Source organism: Oryza brachyantha, chromosome 5, assembly GCF_000231095.2.
Source record: "Oryza brachyantha chromosome 5, ObraRS2, whole genome shotgun sequence".
NCBI classification, from domain to species: Eukaryota; Viridiplantae; Streptophyta; class Magnoliopsida; order Poales; family Poaceae; genus Oryza; species Oryza brachyantha.
Window position 1 is genome coordinate 3014992 of NC_023167.2, and position 24092 is coordinate 3039083.

Sequence of the window (24092 nt, forward strand, 5' to 3'; positions counted from 1 at the left end):
CAGCGTAAAATTTTGGTACCTCTTGGTACCTAGGTAGTAGAAGTTAATAAATTTTACACTAAAATTTTAGCAAATCTCAGTCTCTACTCAAGTACTATAAAATTGCTTTGCTTGTACTTTAAACGGCTATACAAGCTGTGCACTTTGCTATGTGACGTCATGAAGCGACTTCAGGAGAAATCTTGAATAAACCCAACAAAATGAAGGAAAAAAAAGAGTAAAATAACACCACATCGTGTACAAATAGTTGGCATCTAGACTCTATTTATCCGTGTGCTTTTGATCACTCATCTTTTTCTTTTTTTTTTTGCAAAAAGAAGAATCATATATACTCCAGGAAGCTTGTCACATGCTAAACATAGCCAGGAAGCTTTTATTTTCAAATTGTTTACATTCAAATTTGAAAAAACTCAGGGCAAAATTGCAGGCAATATGACACATGACCGGGTCAGTCAGCACAGCAGAATACTACAGTAGAAGAGGTGGCCCAGTTGGAATGGGCTTCTATGGGGCTCCTCGAGCCCATCGCGCAATCGCCACCTTCCAATCCATCCATCCATCGGTCACGCGTGACGCACGCAAATCCCTCCTCTATATAAGCCCTCCGCGCGGCGCTTCTCCGAACCCTAGCTGCAGCGCCGCCGCCTCTCCGTCTCTTCCCGCCGCACGCCGCCGCTGCCGCCGCCGCTGCCGCCGCCGCCGCCGCCATGGGGAGGAGTAAGTATCTCGCCATATATATCGCTCTCTTTATCGTCTCGTTGGGTCGGGGCTGTTCTAGCGGCTGGATCGGGTCGCCGCGGCTGCCTGATGATTTGGGCGGGGTTTGGGATCCGTGGTAGATGGCGCGCAACCTTTGTGCTGCCGGTGTTGATCACTTGATCTATGCTCATGCTGCGCGTTGATGATTGTTAGTTGTTGTTTCGTTGCGTATCTCCTTAGTTTTATTTAGCCTTAGGTATGAAGTATTTGGCTTTTTGGGTGTGAATATTGTTAGGAAACCATACCAGTCTTTGATGGTCACAGATAATGGTAGTATAATTCGATTTGTTGCTGTATGTGAATCCAAATGAACTGTATTCTTATGCTGCTTTCAGTTTTTGCTATTTAGAAATGACTCTGTTTTTATGTGTGGATTACCAACTAGGAATCCCAGTGGTGAATTTCGTTACTTCCATACCATTTTGTGCTCCTATATTGATTGTTTATAGATCATATTTGATTGTTCATTCATCATATTTTAGTTTGCAAAGAAGTCAGGCATGTCCTATTATAAGTATAATTTATACTGTTCAGTCTACAATGGGTGCTGCAGGTGCTTTTGGATATGTATATGCTTTTGGATATGTATAAGCAATCTCTTCTCTGCGCTACACAATTCACGCTGCTGTCTGCCTTTTTTGCTGAGCTGTTAGTAACTAGACTTTGTGGCTTTGCCTTGGTTAGGACCTGCGAGGTGCTATCGCCAGATCAAGAACAAGCCCTACCCCAAGTCGAGGTACTGCCGTGGTGTCCCTGACCCCAAGATCAGGATCTACGATGTTGGGATGAAGAAGAAGGGCGTGGATGAGTTCTCCCACTGCGTGCATCTCGTCTCTTGGGAGAAGGAGAATGTCACCAGTGAGGCTCTTGAGGCTGCCCGTATCGCGTGCAACAAGTACATGACCAAGTCTGCAGGAAAGGATGCGTTCCACCTCCGGGTTCGGGTTCACCCATTCCATGTGCTTCGTATCAACAAGATGCTTTCGTGTGCTGGGGCGGATAGGCTCCAGACCGGGATGAGGGGTGCTTTTGGAAAGCCACAGGGAACCTGCGCAAGGGTGGATATTGGCCAGGTCCTCCTTTCCGTGCGGTGCAAGCCCAACAATGCGGTCCATGCTAGCGAAGCCCTCCGTCGTGCCAAGTTCAAGTTCCCTGGCCGCCAAAAGATCATTGAAAGTAGAAAGTGGTAAGTACCATATAAGGCGATGCTCAGATGATACATGTACATCTCATTTCCTAATATGTCATGCATGTCCGATCTTGTGCAAATTCTAATCTACATTTGTTCAGGGGTTTCACCAAGTTTAACCGTGACCAGTATGTCAAACTCAAGAGTGAGGGTAGAATTGTGCCTGATGGTGTCAATGCTAAGGTAACCATGCTGTTTCTTAACTAATGTTTATCTTTATATGTTAAAAATCAGGATGAGCATTTTAATGCTTTAATTTTAGTGTTTCTTTGGCTTATCCAGTTAATGTTAACCCAGGTAGGAATATTTTTTTTTTTGTTTCTGACTTGCCAATCCTTTTTGTAGCGTCTGTCACTCATGAATAAATACGGTTATTGAAGTCCAAATTTTGCACCTTAAACTTTCATGAAAGTCCATTTCCACCCTCAAATACAAAGCCGGTTATTTTTCACCCTAAACTTTTAGAAACCTGACATACTTCATCCTTGATTGTTTTTAGTGGTAATTTTAGCCCTGTTAAGAATCACATTGTTAATTTAGCTAGTAATTTGACACTGCCTCGCATATCCTGCTCTTCCTCCTCACATCTCCCTCGCATCACTATATTTTGTTAGGAAATGGGGGGGGGTATGTGGCATGTAAATTCATTGTTATATTATCACCAAGAATAGGATGAAATAGTATTATTGCTTTAGACGTGGTAAAAAACCACCGTTAACATCAGGCTCAGGGGGGATCTTGCTCGGTGTTGGAAGCTTAGGATTGCAAATGGCTTTTATGTAGCTGAGGCCTGAGGATGAAAATTCATGTGAAATTTCAAGGGCTATAATGGACTTTGCCTTTTATGTTGCTTGTTTATTATTTCTTTATCCTGTTGGGAATGTTTAGCTGTTTAATTTTGTTTTATGGCTTGGCAAAATTTAATATAGTGTTGTCAGACTCATGCATTGACACAGCTGCACGGATCATCTAACTTCGTACTATCTTTGTTGTGCAGCTACTTGGTTGCCATGGTCGTCTGTCTGCTCGTGCCCCGGGTCAGGCTTTCCTATCAGAGGACATCGCTGCCTAGATATCCATCTTTATCGGTGTGAAGCCAACTTTTGAGACGTTTTATGTTAGACGCGCTCATTTGACTTTTTTCTTGAACCTGGAATATCAGAGTATTGGTGCTATCTTGTGTTGTACTTACCTGCGATATCAGATGACTCTTGTATCGTTAGTGGGTCGTTGCTGCTTATTTTAATTGTTATCTATGGTTGGCTCATCTGGTGGACCTTGCCACCTTTGAACTACAAGTCCCTACACTTGTGTTACCTGCTTAATTGCACATGATTGTTTAAACTCGAGTAGTCTATCCGTATCTTAAATTAGAGACTTGTGTTATTTTTTTAGAATGTTAAGGTTAAAATGGAGACCGATTATGATTTATTGAGGTAAGAAAGTAGGCGAAGAAAATATGCGAGTAAATTTTGCTCGTCTTTTCACTACTGTTGGAGAATTTTTGGATCCATCTTTTCACTTTTGTTTACGACTAAGTCAAAATTTAAATTTTTAACCCTAAATTTGAAGTAAATTTTGTAGATTTTTTTATCCCAATTTACTTTCCATACTTGACAGGTCTTGTATATAAAATTTTTATTTACAACTCTTTTTTATTTGTAGTTTTTTCCTTAGGGGTTGTTTAGTTTGTAAATTTTTTTTTGCAAAAACATCATATCAATACTTTAAATACACATTTGAAGTACTAAACTTAGTCTAATTATAAAATAAATTTTAGATTCTGTACGAATCTTTTAGTCTAATTAATCTGTTATTAGCATATGCGGGTTACTGTAGCACTTATATCTAATCACGTTCAATTAATCTGTTATTAGCATATGCGGGTTACTGTAGCACTTATGTCTAATCACGATTCGTGTCACTATTTCCTTTATATATATTTAATGCTTAGATGTTTTTAGAAAAAAAATTTGGAAACTAAACAGCCCGTCAATAAGCCAACTGTCGCCCTTTTATGTTCGATCGAGGACATGAGTACAAATTAGGCAGTTCCACTGTGCTGCTCTGCTCCGCACAATAAAGCAGGGGTAGGCTTGTCTCCTCCATCAATTGGAACTCTATTATATATAATAGTACTAATTTTACCTCTAGCAAATAACGTTCTCTAGAATAACCTTGGCGTTCCACTCCAACTTCATTTTGTAATAATAATCTTCTTAGTACTCCCTTCAATAATTATTGTTGTCTTCAACAATGATATGTCTTCTAAATCCATATTTTAACTTTGATTTTCTATTAAATATATAGAAAGTAAAGCAATATTTATTTTATTAAATATTCCATCTGTTATATATTATAAAACTGTCTGATTTTGTCTAGATTCATTTATATGCTAATGAATCTAAACACATACAAAACTTATACATTGATATATAGATGAATCGAAGCAAATTTATAAAAAACTTATAATATGAAATGGAGGGAGTACTTTATAACTTTTATATATATATATATATATATATATATATATATATATATATATATATATATATATATATATATATATATATATATCTTGTCCTAGTGTTTTCAAATATTTGAAAAAATATTAGAAAGTTTAAAACTTTGATTACACCCTGGTCCAAAAAGGCAAGAATATGATGAAACCTAAAAGATTATCTAATTGTATGATAGCTATTTATTAACATAATGATAAAATTAACCACTATAAATTTAAAAATATACATTCTAATAAGGTAATATGATGAAATTCTATATATAAACTTTTTGTAAATCTTATAAGGTTTAACCATTTCGAAAAGAGATAATCCAAGAAATAACATTAACAAGTATCATATTCCAAAAAAGTGCTATCGACCAACACAACTTCTAAGAAATCTCATCATACAAATTAATTTGTCTAGGAAATACCAGTGCCGTCACTTGAAGACAATTAATTTTGTCAAAATGACTAAATTACCCTCTTCAACGCAATACTGAATCCCCCTCATATGCTCATGTCGTCGCAATAACCTCTGTCTTTGTCACACTCTGTTGTTTCTCAGGGATTTAAAAAACTATTAAATAAACTATTTCTATAATTTTTGTTAAATATGTAAATAAAATAGCAAGTGAAGTAAATAAAGAAAACAATTTTTTTTTACTTTCATACATCATGAATGGGAATAATTTTTTTATGCTCTCCACACCCTAAGTGCTCTCTTGAATTTTCAGAGCTCAATAGTTAATTTTAATGAAACAAAGTTTATTTTAGTGATTATAAAAAAATGACAAACCAATGGATTAGCTTATATGTGTTGGGACTACAGGTGGGTCCAGGTTGGGCCCTAGGTCTATTGGGACAACTGTTTAGAGACGGAAGAAGAAGGGATGATGAGAGATGAATTTTCTTAATTTTGAAGAAAATACTGATTATTTGCAGAATTTTTTTCCGATGATGCAGTGCTAAAAAATTGTGCAAAAAATACTGGAAGTATATGTTTTGATGAACTTTATTTGGTAAATTTTTGAGATTTTTTCCTTATGTAGTTTTTCTGTGAAAATTCAGACAATGTCTCAGCTTGTATATTATACATCCAAGGGTAAAATGGTCTTTACATACAGTCTAACGGTGTCAATTTAATAGAGTACTGACGGCAAGGACATTTCTTGGACGAGTTAGTTCGTACTATGTCATTTTTAGAAGTTGCATCCGTTGATGACATTTTGGAAACGTTAGGTTTATCGTTAGGTTTATCGATGACATTTATTGGATACTCCCTTTAGAAAAACGTGCACCTAAAAACCAAGTAGAAATCTAAAAAAAATCAAGCTAAAAAACACAACATATGTATGATGTTGGAGTTTTAAAACGACTTGTAATTTTATATGCTTGTGTCGTTATTGGTGCAGCTATTTAAAATAGATGGGTAAAGTTACAAATAATTGATATTTTTTGGTCAGTTTTCAAAATTTACACTATCTTGAAATAAATTCAAATATCAAAATAGGTTATATTTTAAGACGAAACGAAACTTTAACAGTATACTCAAAAACTAACGCAAAGTATAAAAGATGACGCAATACCATCCATTATCGCCGTGTTGCTCTTGAACTCCACACCAAAAAAAAAACCAAACGAACTCGCTCGATTTAACGGTCGATGCCCCCACACCTGGTCGAACTCCATTCCTTTCTCGCCGTCGCATTCTCATATACGACGTCGCAAGCTAGGATAAGTAGGTATTACTCCTTCTCTTTCTCCCCGTCGGCGACTTCCTTCTCTGAATCCTCTCTCGGCGTCGGTTAGTTGGCCAGTTTGCTTAGTTCTAGAAGGGTTTGATCCGTCCGTGCTGGGAGTGCGGGTTTTTTTTTTTTCTTTTCCTTGCTTCTTCTGCGCTCTTGCTCCGAGGCCCATGGCTTGATTGCCGTAATCTGGTTAGCTGTCAGGTTTTTGTTTTTTGTTTCAATCTCCTTGTTTATATTGTTGTTTTAAATCTCCTGTTGTTAGTGTATAGGATCGATGGATTATATAAATTTCTGCAAAACTATTACAAATAAAGAGATCACCATTGGATGTTGTCAATTGGTAGTTTTCAAAAATCAAGATACAACCAGAGTTTGCCACACCAGATTTTGTAGAGTTTGTAAGAATTTGTTTGCACGTGTATCCTTTTCCTAAGAGAAAAGTTGATCTGAATTTTGAAAAAATGGCAATTTATTCTTGGTAACTAAATTTTGTTTACAAAACTCTTACAAACAAAGAGAACAGTAATTAGATATAGTCAATTTGTAGTTATTGATAATCAAGATGCAATCAGATTTTGCCACAACATATTTTGTAGAGTTTGTAAAAAATTGTTTGCACATGTTGTTGGAGCTAATTATTTTATAAAATTGGTTAGGAGAAAGGGAATAGAAAAGTTGCTTTGCTTTGTGCCTTACTAAAGAGGGAAGCTTGAGAGTTATATATGGTTAACTAGCTCTCATTCACTTCAATGTGTAAGAGTACACAAGTTCACATTGGATGACTAGGTTAGATTACTCTACAATTAGCTAGATTGTTCTAAACCTTATTTTCTAAGCATACAACATACATACACATACTACATTTTTTTAGATATTTTCATGGTTTTCTAGTTATTACTTGATTCTTGCTTCATGCTTAGCCATGCATGAGTTGGCTAAAAGTTTTAAGAAATAAACTAACTTCTCAACCATGCATTAGTGCTCTAGAAGCTTCAAGAGATGCATTAGGCTCTTAGTTATTCATGAGTTAGCTAGAACCTTACAGAAATGATTTAGCCTTTTAGTCATTTACGAGTTATCAAGAATATTCAAGAAACTAAATTAGCTTCAACACATGTATCCTTCTTTTAGTAGCAAGGTTTGTTGGAATTGAGCACTGTTTTTTCTCTTTTACTTGGTATCACTTGTTGGAATGGAGCACTCGGTTCTCTCTTTCACTTGGCATCACTTGTTCGAATTGAGCCCTCGGTTCTCTCTTTCACTCACGCCAGACGGAGGTAGAAGATGAACGGTGCACACACAAACTACGAACTAGCTGAAGAAAAACACAAATGGACACACACTTATGACGATGAACGTCTTCTTCACTTATTTAACTCACTACTAACATACGCGAGTACACGAATTAAATAAACTCTGCTTTCATGCACCAACTGTTGCCTAGCTTCATGCGCACATAAGCACTATCTCAATGCATGAGCCACTAACTGCATGCATTCATTCAACTAGCCATGCATGCAACTAACTAATTAATCTGCCGCACTACTGCATGATAACACTCAGTCACTCACACGGGAAATCCGATGACCCGGACTACATGCATTTGTTCCTGAGCCACTCGCTCCTCCGCAAGACTCGGTCCGCCATGCAATGCTTGAGCCGCACTTCGGCAACGTCCGCCTGCGCAGTGACTGCTTACGCATGCAATCTAACATACATTTGGAACACATTATGACGTGGTTTATTTCCAATAAGGTTGATCTGATTTTTTTTTAAAAAGGGCAATTTATTCGCTTACAGGATAAGGGATCAGTAATTGGACATAGTTAATTGGTAGTTATTGATAATCAAGATGCAATCAGAGTTTGCCATATCAGATTTTGTAGAGTTTATAAGAATTTGTTTGCACATATTGTTGGAGCTAATTACTTTATAGAATTGGTTAGGAGCAATGGAATAAAAGAGTTGTTTTGTTTTGTGTCTTACTAAAAAGGGAAGCTTGAGAGGTATATATGGTTAACTAGGTCTCATTCACTTCAATGTGCAAGAGTACATCACTTCACTTAACCTTAGGTGCCTATTTATAGACCACCATCCAACACATTGGATGACTAGGTTAGATTACTCTACAATAAGCTAGATTGTTTTAGACCTTATCTCTTAAGCATGCAACATACACGTGCATACTACATTTTTTTTATATATTTTCATAGTTTTCTAGCTATTATTTGATACTTGTTTCATGCTTAGTCATGCATGAGTTGGCTAGAAGTTTTAAGAAATAAACTAGCTTCTCAACTATGCATGAATGACCTAGAAGCTTCAAGAGATACATTAGCCTCTTGGTTATTCATAAGTTAGTTAGAACCTTCCAGAAATGCTTTGGCCTCTTAGTCATTTACGAATTATCAAGAATATTCAAAAAAAATGAATTAGCTTCAACACATGTATCCTTCTCTTATTAGCAATTTTTATTGAAATTGAGCCTTTGGTTCTCTCTTTCAATTGATATCACTTGTTGGAATTGAGCCCTCGGTTCTCTCTTTCAATTGATATCGCTTGTTGTAATTGAGCTCTCGGTTCTCTCTTTCGCTCACGCCGAACGGAGTTAGAAGATGAACAGTGCACACACATGGCAAACTAGCTGAAGCAAAACATAAATGGACGGACACACTTGCGACGCCGAACACCCTTTTCACATATTCACTTCACTACTAACATAGGCGAGTACACGGTTTAAATAGACTATACTTACATGCATGCACCAACTGTTGCCTAGCTTCATGCGCACGTAAGCACTACCTCAATACATGGGCCACTAACTCATTCAACTAGTCATGCATGCAGCTAACTAATTAACCTGCCGCACTACTGCGTGGGAGCAAACTCTTGCATGCAATACACACGTGCTCAGCCACTCACACCGGAAATCCGATGATCCGGACTGCATGCACTCGTTCGTGAGCCACTCGCTTCTCCGTGAGACTCGGTCCACCATGCAAAGCTTGAGCCGTCCTCTGGCTACGTCCGACTGCGCAGTGACGGCTTACGCACAGAATCTAACACACGCCTGAAACACACCATGACGTGGTTTATTTCCAACCAGTTTGATCTGATTTTTTTTTTAAAAAGGGACAATTTATTCGCTTCCAGGATCGGATCTTGGTAATTAATCTCACTTGAGCCTTCACCGATAATGAGCCAAGCCGAAGAAGCAGGTGGCGGAGTGGATCAGGACGACGAGTCGACGGATCTGCTGTCAGTTTCCTGGAACCAGGACAACAGCTGCTTCATCGCAGCCAGCACCAACGGCTTCAGGGTCTTCCAGTGCAACCCCTTCCGCGAGACGACGAGGAGGACGCCGCTCGGCCCGGACAGAGGGATCGCCGTCGCCGAGATGCTGTTCCGGACCGGCGTCTTCGGCATCGTCGGCGCAGAATCCAACACAAGATTTCCTCCCACCATGCTCCGGATCTGGGACGACGACGGCTGCAGCATCCGCGTCGACGAGTACCGCTTCGCCGGCGAGATCCGCGCCGTCAGGCTGTCCAGGGACTACTTCGCGGTGGTTCTTGACAGGACCATCAACGTCTACAGGTTCAGGTACCTGAAGCTCTTCTACCAGGCCAGGACGGCGTCGAACCCCAAGGGGCTGTGCTGCCTCTCTCACTATGCAGATACCTCTGTGTTTGCCTGCCCTGGGACTTCCAAGGGTCAGGTTCTTGTCGAGCATTTCGGGCTGAAGGCGACCAGGCTCATCGCAGCTCATGACTCGCCCCTTTCATGCATGGCAATGGCCCTGGATGGAATGCTGTTGGCTACGGCGAGTGTGAGGGGTACTTTGATCAGAATATTCAACACTAGGGACGGAACCTGCATGCAAGAGGTGAGGCTGTTTCTATAAAGAGATTTGCTCAAGTTCAATAAAAAAGTATCTTGAGATATCGGTATCTCATGGTACTGGTACCAAATTATATCTGATCGTTCGATCTAACAATACCCATCCTGCTCAGCTAGATCCAATGGTAAAAAATAATTTAGTACAGTAAGAGACCAGTACCTCGAGATACTTATTGTTAGACCGGAGCAAATATCCTCTTTATCCCTATTTATATGATGTGAAGATCTTGCTTGTGTTAGTACCTTGAGTTGTCGAGAATTGTTTCCTCGCTATAATTTATGAATTATGATGTATGTATGTATGTATGTAGTTTGCAAATGTTCAGAAGTAACTGATAATGCACTTGCCTTGCTATTTAGGTGCGGAGAGGGCTCGACAGAGCTGAGATACATAGCATTGCATTGTCGCAAAATTTGCAGTGGTTAGCAGTGTCCAGTGACAAAGGAACGGTGCATGTCTTCAGTTTGAGGGTGAAGCATGCAGAGGAGGATGCAAATAACCGGGAGCCTGCAACTACAGTTGCACAAGTGAATGACAATTTCAGCTGTGGTTCTATGGCTCCAGTTACACAAACGAAGAAGATAGGATCCAATGCGAGCTCATCACTGTCTTTCATGAAAGGTAAGTTGATTAACGTTTGAATCTTCTGGGGTACTGAGTTATCACTATGTAATATTTAGAATCAAAATCAAAAAAATAAGGTAGTTGATTAGTTGTAGCTAGTTGCACCCTGCCTTTGTCATTTCAACGAATTGCACTATTGGCAAAAATTTCATGTTTAGTGATGTAACAATAAATTTCATAAACACTACAGGAAAAAAAAGGCTATTTTATTGTTAACTAAATTGAGAGTGAAGTGCACAAGTGGTCCCTAATCTTGTATGCATGTGTCATCTAGGTCCCTGAACTCTTAAAATATATTTTTGGGTCCCCGAACCTGTTCGGGGGTGTCATATAGGTCCAAAAGCTCCATCCGCTGACGTGGCATGCCACGGTGGCGCCTACATGTTGGTGGTGCCATGTTGGTCCCACATGTCAGTATCTCTCTCCTCCTTATTCTTTTCTCTCTCTTCTCGTAGGCGCCACCGTGGCATGTCACGTCAGCGGATGGAGCGGGTTGAAGCTCATTTAGACCTATATAACACCCCGGAAGTTCGGGGACCCAAAAATGCATTTTGAGAGTTCAGGGACCTAGATGACACATGCATATAAGTTTAGGGACCGCTGGTGCATTGCACTCCTAAATTGACATGTAGGCTTTGAGAGTTTCAAGTAGAGCCGATTAGACAAGAAACAATTTGGCCAACAGAGAACTCAAATTTATGTTTTGCGATGGATATTGAGAATACATCTTTTCTTCCTCTGTCTTGTCTGTTCAAATTTCTTATATATTTTGAAATTCTTCAGGGGTTCTGCCGAAATATTTCAGCTCAGAATGGTCATTTGCTCAGTTCCGTTTACCAGAAATCACACGGTATATTACAGCATTTGGAGATCAAGACACTGTAATGATGATCGGTCTTGATGGCAGGTACTCTTTCTTTAGACAGAAGACAACTATGGATACTAAAAAGAATGGTATTTAGATATATTATTTTGTTTACAAATATGGTGTTTACTTTTGTTAATTCTCTGTCAGTTTTTCTTTCAAAACATCTCTTAACTCTCAAGGTGCAATATTAGAACAAAAATTAGTGAAGAAAAACCTCTCGGCTCTTTTCCGGTTGATGCTTTAGAAATACGTATATGGTCTAACATTCCATGTTATGAAAAATATTTAATTTAAACATCAACATATTCAAAATTGTCATAGCTAGGTATGCAGAAACTACATTACTAGATTTGTCACTAAAAACTGCTTTGTAAGATTGCATTTTTTTAATAAATTCCAATGATGGAAAGTTAAAAATACAATGACTTTGATAATAGTCAAAGAATCAAAGTCTCTGAGACCATCCAATGAAAATGACAAAAGGGATATATGTCCCATGTAAGCAATTCCCTGTCTCTTTCTGTTTTCCGATCGAGCCATTATGATCGTTTAAGTCAATCTGGAATTCTGGATCTGTAAGTTCTGCTTGGTTATGCCGTGGATTCATATTTTATTGGGTTTATTGCTTAAAATATTGTAGTATACTCACTCCGTCTCATAATGTAAGACTTTCTAGCCATGCATTGATTCATATGGATGCTAATAAATCTAGACATATATATAAATTATATACATTTATTAATTGATGAATTTAGGTAAGACTAGAAAGTTTTTCAATATAAAACGGAAGTGGTATATAATTAGACAGGGGATAGCATCAGTTAAGTAGGTTGGACTGAAGTAGTTCGTTCTAGCATAAACCCTATCTGCAGATAGATGATGCATTCTTTGCTGAACATTGCATTATCATGGGCTTGCGTCTTCTGAGAACTATTCCCACTAATTGCAACAACTTTTTTTTTTCTGGGGAACATTCAGTTTCTACAGATGCAGATTTGACCCTGTAAATGGCGGGGTGATGGTGCTGAAGGAATATCACCAGTTTCTGAAGGCCAGCAAACCTCAATGAATACCAACTGAGATTCATGTCAATTTTGTAATCATCTCAGGAAGGTTCAACTGCATGTACCTAGATGGTCTCACTCACCACGTTCATCTTGTAATGTTGTCGCTAGTAACATTTCCAGTAGCCAGGTTTAATCTGCATTGGCTAATAGGAGTAATGTGAGGGAAAAACAGGGTTTCAGCAGGTTATCTATCCAATCATCTAAAAATAGAGTATTATTTATATTGAAAAAAAGAAACTTCAAACATGAATATTCTCTCTCCTCTATCCATATCTCAACATTCAACCACAAGAGCATGAAGTAATAAAATATATGCAGATGATACAATATGAATGTTCAGTTGGAGTGATGCATAATATGAATAGAGAATCTATTTTAAATGGTCATCCAAATAACAATATAGATAATAAAATTTAGATGAGCTATTAGGAATGCTCTGAGGCATGCTTTGGTAGGAGGGACGACTTCTCATAGCACTAGCAAACCTATTAGTATTTTTCCATTTTTGTTTTTTCTCTAAAAAATCTCGCTACCTACTGCTTCCTTTACTTTTTATTTGACACTATTTTTATTATATATATATATTATTAAATATTTTAGTATCATTTAATTTATTACTAAATAAATTTTAAGATTGACTTATAATTTTATATATCTATAAAAATTATTATGAATAAGTCGAATGATAGTAGATTGAAAATCCGGAGAGAGTAGTATATGCCAAAAATAAGAAACTTGAAACACGATAAAAAAAACCTATGCAAAAAGTACAAAATAGCAAACATAGGTAATCTTTACACGTAACGACTCAAATGTGGCATTAGCTTTAGAAATGTCCAAATAAAAAGTTGTGCGTTTCTCTGGATTATGTATTTTTTTTCTGACTTATAAACAAGTTAATAAGCCCAAACAAACGGGACCAGCTAAGGTTTGGGTGTGTAGAGTCTTTTCCTATACTGCATTCAACATGTACAGTATACAATATTCTGGACCGAGAATCCGGAACAAATGAGCCTTTTTTTTCATTGATTTTTTAAAAGCACAAAACATGATTTTTTATTTGATGGAAAATAAAGGTACAGGATCTGGGAGATTGCGATAAGTACATTTGCGGGTGTGACAACTTCATCATTATCGTCGACTCTTAATGCTGTACAGATTGGCGTTTGTGTGACACGTGTACATTTAGTCATAAGTACATTGAGCCTAATTAGTACATGATTAGCTATAAATACTATAGTAACCAATATGTGCTAATGACGGATTGATTAGACTCAAGATTTGTCTTGCGGTTTTCACGCGAAATCTAAAATTTATTTGCTAATTAGAATATGTCTAATACTTTAAATGTGTAACCGCATGCGTTGATGTGACATCTCTCAAATTTTTTCCTAACTAAATGGGGCCTAAGTTATGTCACGCAATATATATGTAATTTATTATTTAGTCCATTTATTTTATATTATAAATATTTTAGTCTTAAGTAAATTCATCTATATATATATATATCAATGAATATGTTTTATATATGTATTTGGATTCATTTTCATCTACATAAACATATAATCATTTTATACTATGAAACGGATATAATATTCGTTTATTTGGTCTATTACTTGCATATGTGATGTAGAATTATTTGTTCCTTGAATAAACAAAATTATAAATACCATATTAGTGGATAATCCGGTGCCAGACTATTTAATTTATTGATACTTGCATTGTCAAAATAAAAACATTTCATATGCTAGCACCACTGCACCGATGGTAAAACCATTTAAGGGTTATTTGCCTAGGGATGAAACCGTACAAATGTCTCGTAATTTCAAGATGCAAGGTATGCACACTTTTCTGCTTTCCCGCGCTTTTGTAATGTTTGAAATTGGGATACTATTTTTTTTTGTTGTATATGATAGAGTCGTCGATCGACTTTAACATAGTTTAAGGATATTGAGCGCACGTAAACTCACAATATATGTTATCTTTTTTTCATACACAAAACGTTAAATGCTCGATGTAACGAATATTATAACTTCCCAACTAAATGACATCGTTATATCCAATTGTGGAAAGTACGTGTTTGACTTCCGTTTTCGGTTTATAGGCACCTCATCTACTTACCAAAATAAACCGCACATAGGTATATCCGTATATCCACACGATTGTCTTTTAACATCTTTGGACAATTCTAATCCTACTCTTACTCACAAAGAAAAAAAACTAATGACCCAAGTACATGTATGTCTTCTAAAATCGATATCTAAGATTTGATAGATATTTTGTTAAGAAAAAAATTAACCTAATCTTCTATATTAATAATATACATCATATTCCTATGGAGCCATCAAAAGAGTTTTTGGGTGTTCTGGTTGGAGGGGCTATTTTGTTATTCCAAGGAGCACTTACATTTATTAAGAGAGTTATACTACACTTATCCACTGAATAGATCTGATTTAACGAGTCCATAGGAATACTTAACTAAACAATCCCTTATTATAAGCGAAAGTTCAAAATAAAAGCATGCAGTCATTGCCACTAAAATTACTACTATTATAGTAAACAAGTTATAGCACTACCAAACATACTAGGACAATTTAACCCTTGACATGTCGTTGCCAACATTCCATTTTTCCAAACTAACTCAAGTTCTATTATACACACACATAATTATAATTTTCCAAACAAAACCAAGTTTGATTTTACACCTACATTGTTCCAATTCCCCAATCAAACCAAGCTCACTATTAGCCACATTCGCACATATCATTCATGACTAACGCAACGTCATCGTACGTAAGGGTATTCATAGAAGCATACCATAAGTATAGACGGACAGCACATGTTACGAGCACTTGTGTGTTATACCGTGTTTTGAAAATAACCTAAAATAGAGTTTCTTTGTTTTTATGTCAAGGAGAATTTGCATTCCCATTTATTATTATTCCTTAATCCGAGGAGGAACCAAACAAATCGAACAAACTTCACTCTCTTCGTGCTCCTCGTGGCCTCGCCTCGATCTCCTCTCCATCGAAACGTAGTACGCTCTCGCTCGCGTCGCGGCTAGCCGTAGCATCTTCCCCCACGTGATCGATCCCGCCGGTCGGCGGCCCGCTCGCTCGCCGGAGATCGAAGCCCTCCCGCGGCGGTGGCGGCGGGCGGCGGCCGTTGCTAGTTTGTCGGCGCCGCCTGGCTATAAATAGGTAGAAAACGTGACTCAGCCTCACTTGCAGTGTTAAATTGGAAGCCCTCGTGAGCTCCAGTCTCCCCTCTATAAATAGAGAGAGAGAGAGAGAGAGAGAGAGGGAGGAGAGAGTGTGAGGTGGTGATGGCGATGGGAGGCGGCGGCGGCGGCAAGGAGGGCGGCGGCGGCGGGATGGCGGCGCAGGCCGGGAGGCTCGGGGTGGCCGCCTCCGTGGCGATCAACCTTGCCGGGATCGCGCTCTACCTCCGCCGGAGATACTTCGGCGACGGGGGGAAGGGCGAGGAGGAGCTGGCGGTGGCGCCGTCCTCCGGGAAGCCGCCGGTTACCAAGGACTCCGTCATCAACCTCGACCAGTAAGTCGCCCGATCGATCGATCGATCCGTGTCCCCGTGGATCGGGATCTCGGATCCTCTTAGTCTTCGTGTTCGATCGGCGCCGCCATGGCGGTGTCAGCATGCATGGCACTGTACTGCTGGTCCTACTGTTGTGTTGCTACACGTGCGCGCGTCTCAGGCGATGTCTGATCGATGCAGCGGCGACCCGACGATGTACGGGGCGTTCTGGCGCGGCGGCGCCGGCGAGCGGGCGACGATCGTGATCCCGGGGTGGCAGACGATGAGCTACTTCTCCGACGTCGGCAGCCTGTGCTGGTTCCTCGAGCCCGGGTTCGAGCGCCAGGTGCGCCGCCTCCACCGCCTCGTCGGCAACGCCGTCGCCGACGGCTACCACGTGCTCGTCGGCAACGGATCCACGCAGCTCTTCCAGGCCGCGCTCTACGCTCTCTCGCCGCCCGGCGCCGCCGCGCCCACCAGCGTCGTCTCCCCCGCACCCTACTACTCGGTACGTCACTACCCAAGAAAAAAAAAATCCAAAAAGATAGATCCGAAACGCGGATTGTTCATCTGATCTGACACTGTTCGTGATCGATCTTGGCGGCGCAGTCGTACCCGGCGGTGACGGACTACCTCAAATCGGCGCTGTACCGGTGGGCCGGCGACGCCAACATGTTCGACGCCGACGGCGAGAACTACATCGAGCTGGTCTGCTCGCCGAACAACCCGGACGGCGGCATCCGCGAGCCCGTCCTCAAGTCAGGCGCCGGCGTCGCCGTGCACGACCTCGCCTACTACTGGCCGCAGTACACCCCCATCACCGAGGCCGCAGCCCATGACATCATGCTCTTCACCGTCTCCAAGTGCACCGGCCACGCCGGCACTCGTCTCGGGTGAACCACATTAGAAATTTGGTCAAATTTCGAGCGAACAATTTCAAGTTTGAAAAAGTTGAGTAAATTTGATGGGTTTTTTTTGCATTGCAGGTGGGCGCTGGTGAAGGACAGGGCGGTGGCGCAGAGGATGAGCAAGTTCATCGAGCTCAACACCATCGGCGTCTCCAAGGACTCGCAGCTCCGCGCCGCCAAGATCCTCAAGACGATCAGCGACGGCTACGACCGCGCGCCGGCGCCCGCTGCCACCGCCGGCGATGACTCGGGCCGCCTCTTCCACTTCGCGCGCCGGCAGATGGTGGCGCGCTGGGGCGCGCTCCGCGCCGCCGTGGCGGCGTCGGGCATCTTCACCCTCCCCGACGAGGTCCCCGGCAACTGCACCTTCACCAAGGAGACCGTCGCCGCCTACCCCCGTACGCACACGCCGCCATTGCTGCAGGCTGGAGCCTGATCGAAACCGATCTTTAATTTCTTATTCGCCATTGCTGATTGCTTGCAGCGTTCGCGTGGCTGCGCTGCGAGAAGGAAGGGGTGAACGACCTGGAGGGATACCTGCGCGAGCGCAAGATCCTCACCCGCGGCGGCGGCAAGTTCGGCGCCGACGGGCGGGTCGTCAGGATCAGCATGCTCGACACCGACGAGGCCTTCGCCATCTTCATCGACCGCCTCGCCGCCATGAAATGAGCTCCCTCGCTCGCTAGGGCTCGATCGATCCACCGACCTCGACGACGACGAAGACGAGGCCCCATGAGTTTGCAAGATAAGGCCGACCAACCAATGTGGCAGATTAGTTATCTTAATCTTAATTACCGTATTTGGCTGCTTCAAAGTTCTATCATTCTCAACTCTATATACTATATACTGTATTTCGACTCTTAAATTAAATTTCCATCTTGTGTTGTGAGACTTTTTTTTGTGAGTTGTGATTGTCACTAGCTACTAGCTGGAATTCAATTTCGTGGATGGATCATAATTAAGAATGTGTGCTGTAGTTATCTGGTTTGTGATTAACTAGGGTGGTAATTAGTGCCCGTTTGTTTCCAACCAACTTTTTTTAAGTTCGTGTCACATCAAATATTTGATACTAATTAGAAGTACTAAATATAGACTATTAATAAAACTCACCCCATACTTTGACTATTTCGCGAGATGAATCTATTGAGCCTAATTAGTCCATGACTAGTGAATACGATGCTACAGTAAACATTTGCTAATCGTGGATTAATTAGGCTTAAAAAATTTGTCTAATGAAGTAGCCTTTATTTATGCAATTGGTTTAGTTATCAGTTTATATTTAATACTCTTAATTAACATCCAAACATCCGATATGACAAGGGACTTAAAAAAGTCCATGTATTCAAACTTCCCCTTAATCTACTTAGGGCCCGTTTAGTTCCTAATTTTTTCCCCCAAAAATATTAAATCGAATCTTTGAAACCTGAATGTAGTATTGAACATAGATAAAAAAACTAATTGCATAGTTAGGAGAAAATCGTGAGACAAATCTTTTAAACCTTTAGTCTCTAATTAGCCGTACGTTCTACAGTAACCAGCATGCTAATGATGAATTAATTAGGCTTAAAAGATTTATCTCGTGGTTTCTATGCGAGCTATGAAATTTATTTTTTTATTCGTGTCCGAAAATCTCTTCCGGCATCGGATCAACCGTTCGGCGTGATACTAATTTATTTTCTTTTTATGAACTAAACACGCCGCCCTTTTTTGATAGTTTGTTTCTAATTCTGGGAGCTTTGAATGCTTGCTGTTGATTATATTTTGAAGTGTGTAGTTTGAAGAGACTGTAGCTGCGGTGCAAGTACCGTACGATGAATGTGAATTACTCCTACGCGGAAATCGAAAATCGCTGATAGTGTGCAGTTGCAAGAACTAGCCTGGATTTATCATCTCAATTTTATTTCCATACATATGTTCATCCTGATTTACAGGTTTTTAATATCAGTAAACTCTTTTAAACCTTGGAAGAGAGATATCCTTACTTATGCAAAAATTGAAAAAATTAACCAGATAGATTAATATATAATATATCGCTACACGCCAACACATAAGATTAAATTTAAAGTCTTATACTAAACAAATATGACTCGGAATATTATAGTAATCAAGGTTTAATTTATTCCTTTTGCAACAATTATAGAGGTCGAATTTGGATTATATGCTTGTGGAGTGATATACTCGCTCCAGTCAAAATATTTCTTGTTTAGGAACAGATTTAAAATCGCCCATGCAATTTACGGTTACAACTAAGATATATACATATATACATACATAGGCTGCGTTGTTTATATTGATTTTTTTAAATTATTTCTTAGTGTTTTTACGTGCACGTTTCCTGAACTACTAAACGGTTGGCTTTTACGTACATATTTTCTGAACTACCAGACGATCTATTCTTTGCCACTTTTGCTATTGATCAAACATTTGATTTTTTGTTCTTTTGTTAAACACACACGCGTGCAGTCTATAAGGGCTGGACCGAGGTCGTGTATGAGTTTTTGACTTACGTGCACGTCTTTAGAAGATTATCATTCAATGCCAAATTTAATCGATGAAATTAATTTTTAAACATTCGATTGCTAGACGGACCTATTCTTTTCATACGGAAGTTCATCAGAACACAACCATACATATGCCCAAACAAACGACTCATCAAATCTATAGCTAATTAACATGAACGCTGTTATATATATTGCTGGACTCATCAAATATAGTTTGGACTCAGCACGGCCAAACATGCACCCTTATTTTATCACTTCTGCTTATACTTATAAGTCAAAATTTAAATTTCCAACCTTAAATTTGGAGATGATTTTAAGTTTTTCACTGCCATTTATTTTCTAGTATTGACTTTTAGATCGCTAAGAATACGTATATAAAAATGTTATTCAAAAATTATTTTTCGTTTGTAGATATGCCCAAACAATCACCCCCATCAGCTCTACCAGGGACAAATCACAGTACAGAGAGCACGTAAACAACATTTGGGGTCATCAGGCTGGCAGAATGTCTGAATATGTGTTCCTGAGGGCGCATTACAACTTACACCCTCCAGACTCCAGTCACTGACAACTTGATCGTATATCAATAACTGGAGGGATGATGTAAATCATTAACAGTGCAGTTGATAACACCACCTCTAGAACAAGTCGTTTTTGGAGATCGATATCATGTCACATTGCTAGTCTGCTACCAATCAATATCAGACAAATCCAAGAGCTAAAAGAACACTAGCTTTAAGCAAATTAAGCAGACTCGGTCCGTTCCTCACCAAATCGACAATATGAATTCCGAACCTGATGTTCATGTGAATGCACAAAATGAATCCGTGGATGTCCAATAATATGCACAGGTTGATTTGATGCCATGGCCCTGGATAGCAGCTGGGTTTAACGCCCGTGCCAGCCTCTCTGGGGCTGGGCATCGGAGGAGCCGTTCATCAGCTTATCAAGCACCACGTTCAGGTCGACATTCTGACCGCTCTCGGTCAGCTGGCGAACAGCCGCTCTCACCTCCTCCCTTGAGAACCCCATCGTGGCGACCTTGTCCACCACATCATCGATCGGCACCCTGTTACCTGAGGAGGCACCTGGAGTGGAGCTCACTGGTGCAGCCTGGGGCAGCATTTGGGCTGTAGGGAGCCTGCCGTAGTTGCCACTTGCCCCGGAGGAGGCGCCTGTCGGGGTAAAGGGTGAGGGCGACTTCATTCCAGCATTGCCACGGTGAGATGGAGATGAACTGTAACCATACTGCTCAGAGAAACCGCCTCCACCCTGTTGTTTGTATCCAGTGTTGTAGGATGGAGGTGGCCCGGAGTTAGGCCGGACTGCTGGAGGCTCATACATGCCAGGGTTTGGACCATAGAAGGGAGGTGCAGGTCCGCTAGGTGGCGGCATATAAGGAGGTGGTGGGCGCACATTTGGAGGATAACCCTGAGAAGGTGGCCCATACGGTGCTGCTGCTTCTTCAGGCTTCTGAGGCACTGATGGTGGGACTGCAGTTGAGGGGTTAGCACTCGCAGGAGGCTGAGAATACTGAGCATACTGAGGTGGTGCTTGATAATGCTGTGGTGGTGCTGGAGGTGCCTGTGACTGTGGAGCGGGTGGAGCTTGATACTGCTGGTGTGTGGAGTCAGTTGGCTGTACTGTTGATGGGGGATAGTAAGACTCCTGTGGAATGGTTGGTGCTAATGGAGTTGGTGGAGCAGGCGGGACTGATTGCACCTGGGAATGTGGTAAATGTCCTGGGAATTGTGATGGAGGTTGATTGTGGATTGCAGGTGGCGGCGGTGCATTTGGAGCAGGAAGGGCAGGCAATGCCAGTGGTTGGGAAGGGGGAGGGGCTTGATGCTGAGGTTGGGGCAGAGTTGGCTGCTGCCTTGAATCTGCCTGACCAACACCAGCATTTTCCGATTGAGCATCCTCTGCTTTTGAGACTTGGAGCTTTGAAAGTTGGACCTGCGTCTCCATAATTTCTTGCTTGTCACGCAAAATCTGAACACCGGCTTGAACCTATACATAGCACATGCCATGGTTAGATATGGAATGCCATCAAAGTGGTACAATACAAATTAATACAAAGCAATCTTTAGTAATGTTCAAGACAATTATATGATTATATCTTAACTTAAAGACCGCAAGTTAAAGAATAAAATTGGTTAAGGTATATATATCAGCTTCCAGCTCATGTATTATCTAATCATAATATAGTCTTTTAAATCGCAGAGTATCTATATAACCAATGTCACAACCCACAGCTAGGACCATTAACAATGAAATAAGCCAAGCTAGGGTAAACTAGAAGGTGTATATTTCACAGACAAGTATTCATGCACACACAAAAATGGAGTGAAAAACTTAGCACACTGGCTTCAGCTTTTTCTCTCAAAAGGACATGAATAAATATGAGCAGCACTGTACATGGAAAGGTAAATAAAAGACTACTGTTACTCAATAGGAAACTAAATTACTTCCCCTGTTGATAATCAAATCCACAAAATTGGTTATCAATTCACATATCACGGCACATTGTCTAACAGCGAAAGGGAGAGAGCTTACCTCACGCAGTGTGTTCTCAAATTGTCTCAGTTTTCCATCAGTGCTGCCATTGTAGTTACCAATTGTTAGCTTCAATTCACCAACAGAGTTCTCAAGATGGTGTGTTCTGCCCTCTAGCTGTGATAGCCTTGAGCTTACACCTTCCAGTGCATGTAGCAGGTTATCAGCATATTTCTTCATTGTGCGGTCAATATCTGCTATTGAGACTGCACTGAGGTTGCTCCTTTCATCTTCATGATTAACCTTCTTGAGCACATGCGACTCCATTATGCCAGCACTCTTTGGGCAGTGAGAGAGGGTAACAATATTAAGCAATATATCACAAGGAAACAGAGGCAGAGAACTTGTATGACTTATTAGATGATCATGAATCAGAGTATCACAAAAATAAAACATCTTGTTTGACTTGGGTTTATCAAATACAGATGCAGAAGCAAAGGATGAAAAGATACATGCGATTATTATTGCCCAAATTAATAGTTGATCAGTTGGCAACAAATTGCATGCTATATTCAAATCAGAAATTCATAAATTTATGTGCTAAGGTACACCAAAAAAATATCACACACAGCTTACATATTTTTCACGATACCTTTTTTTTCTTCAGCCAAACTATCTAACCTAGAACTTGAAGGCTTGAACAATCTGAACCAGCTAGATAAAGGAGGCAAAACAAACCAGCTAGAACTTGAAGGCCATTGATACTGTACTAGAATCACAAATTGCCAATTATACAACAATGCTGGCAGATATACTTCGTTCCTCGATAAAGGCATAGGCCTAGCAAAGTTAACACTTACTAACATATATATATGGGTCTTTGCCTCTTTGGAGAAGAGCATGATTGATTTACCTATAAGAAAGAATAGCATCTGAAAATATCTTAAAAGGATATCATCTACTACGAGAAATACTACGTAGCATTGAATTTCTCATTGGATATTCAAGCTAACTAGTAGTATCCTTACTACCACAGTGGTGTCCACTTTATGAACAGACAAGGCATCAACTTTCACCAACATCGAAGACCAAAAGGTCACGTTTCCATCTATATCTGAAATTCTGAATCAAGTAGTACTAGTAATAGCAAATGAACAATCACAATCAATTCGACATCACTACAGCGCGCAGTCGCAAAGTATACTACCAAATTCGAAAAGCACAAAAGCGTCGGCTAGGAAAATTTTGCCTACTCAATTTGTGAGCGAAGCGGGCGGGGCGAGCAGATCTATCGGAGGTGCCATGAGTGATACCTTGAGGCTGGAGGACGCCGCCTTGGAGTCGAGCGAACCCCAGTCGCTCGCCGCGGACGCCGGCGCGGCAGCGGGCGCGGGCGCGGGGGCGGCGGCAGCGAGAGTGCGGATGGGCTGGAAGTCGTAGCTGGGCACCACCTCGTCGGCGCGGCGCGCGGGGCCGTCGGCCTCCACCTGCGGGTCGGGGCTCATCAGATCGAACAGCCCGCCCCCTCCTCCTCCTCCTCCTCCCGCCGCGGGAGGGGACGACGAAGCGGCGGCGCCCAAGGCGGCGAGGCCGAGGATCTGCTTGTCCATGAACTGCGACGCGTTCATCGCGGCGGCGGGCGGCGGGCGGCGGCGGCCGGGGATTTCGCCGGAGTTGCTGCTGCTGCTTGCGGAGAAGGGCAAGCCGGATTGCTTAATTATGAAGGGGTTGGGCTTCAAATTAAAATACTCAAATAAATATATAAACAAATAGAATAAAAATATTTTGTTTTTATTTTTTTTTTCACAGGAGGAGACCAGACGGACGACGACTTGTAGTGCAGTACGACTGGTCTTCGAGTTATTGGGCCGGAGAAGATACAGCCCATTTGTAGGTGGGTCCCACCACATTAGGCCTGTATTACGTCGGCACGCATACCATGGGCCGGCCCATCAGACGAAGCGAGGCGCCGCTCGTCTCGCCGTCGCCGCCGC

The 24092-nt window shown here is 41.0% G+C and overlaps 4 protein-coding genes across 4 annotated transcripts; 3 read left to right on the forward strand and 1 right to left on the reverse strand.

Moving 5' to 3' along the window:
* Positions 1–683: 683 nt before the first annotated feature.
* Positions 684–3297, forward strand: LOC102703124 (60S ribosomal protein L10-2). The gene is made up of 4 exons (XM_015837603.2): positions 684–717; positions 1444–1945; positions 2050–2131; positions 2946–3297. The coding sequence occupies exons 1-4, from the start codon at positions 708–710 to the stop codon at positions 3018–3020; spliced, it is 669 nt and encodes a 222-aa protein (XP_015693089.1). The 5' UTR covers positions 684–707; the 3' UTR covers positions 3021–3297.
* Positions 3298–9255: 5958 nt separating this feature from the next.
* On the forward strand, positions 9256–12997 carry LOC102703400 (autophagy-related protein 18d-like). Its single transcript, XM_006654973.3, has 4 exons — positions 9256–10085; positions 10460–10721; positions 11508–11631; positions 12571–12997. Exons 1-4 carry the CDS (start codon positions 9396–9398, stop codon positions 12659–12661), a joined length of 1167 nt encoding a protein of 388 aa, XP_006655036.1. The 5' UTR covers positions 9256–9395; the 3' UTR covers positions 12662–12997.
* A 2877-nt stretch (positions 12998–15874) lies between these two features.
* Positions 15875–18059, forward strand: LOC102703686 (tryptophan aminotransferase-related protein 1-like). Its single transcript, XM_040524445.1, has 5 exons — positions 15875–16214; positions 16395–16701; positions 16803–17086; positions 17180–17499; positions 17586–18059. The coding sequence occupies exons 1-5, from the start codon at positions 15985–15987 to the stop codon at positions 17768–17770; spliced, it is 1326 nt and encodes a 441-aa protein (XP_040380379.1). The 5' UTR covers positions 15875–15984; the 3' UTR covers positions 17771–18059.
* A 2262-nt stretch (positions 18060–20321) lies between these two features.
* LOC102703970 (protein tfg-1-like) lies at positions 20322–23807 on the reverse strand. Its single transcript, XM_006654975.3, has 3 exons — positions 23412–23807; positions 22159–22437; positions 20322–21612 (listed from the first exon to the last, which is right to left on the reverse strand). The coding sequence occupies exons 1-3, from the start codon at positions 23724–23726 to the stop codon at positions 20491–20493; spliced, it is 1716 nt and encodes a 571-aa protein (XP_006655038.2). The 5' UTR covers positions 23727–23807; the 3' UTR covers positions 20322–20490.
* Positions 23808–24092: the final 285 nt, after the last annotated feature.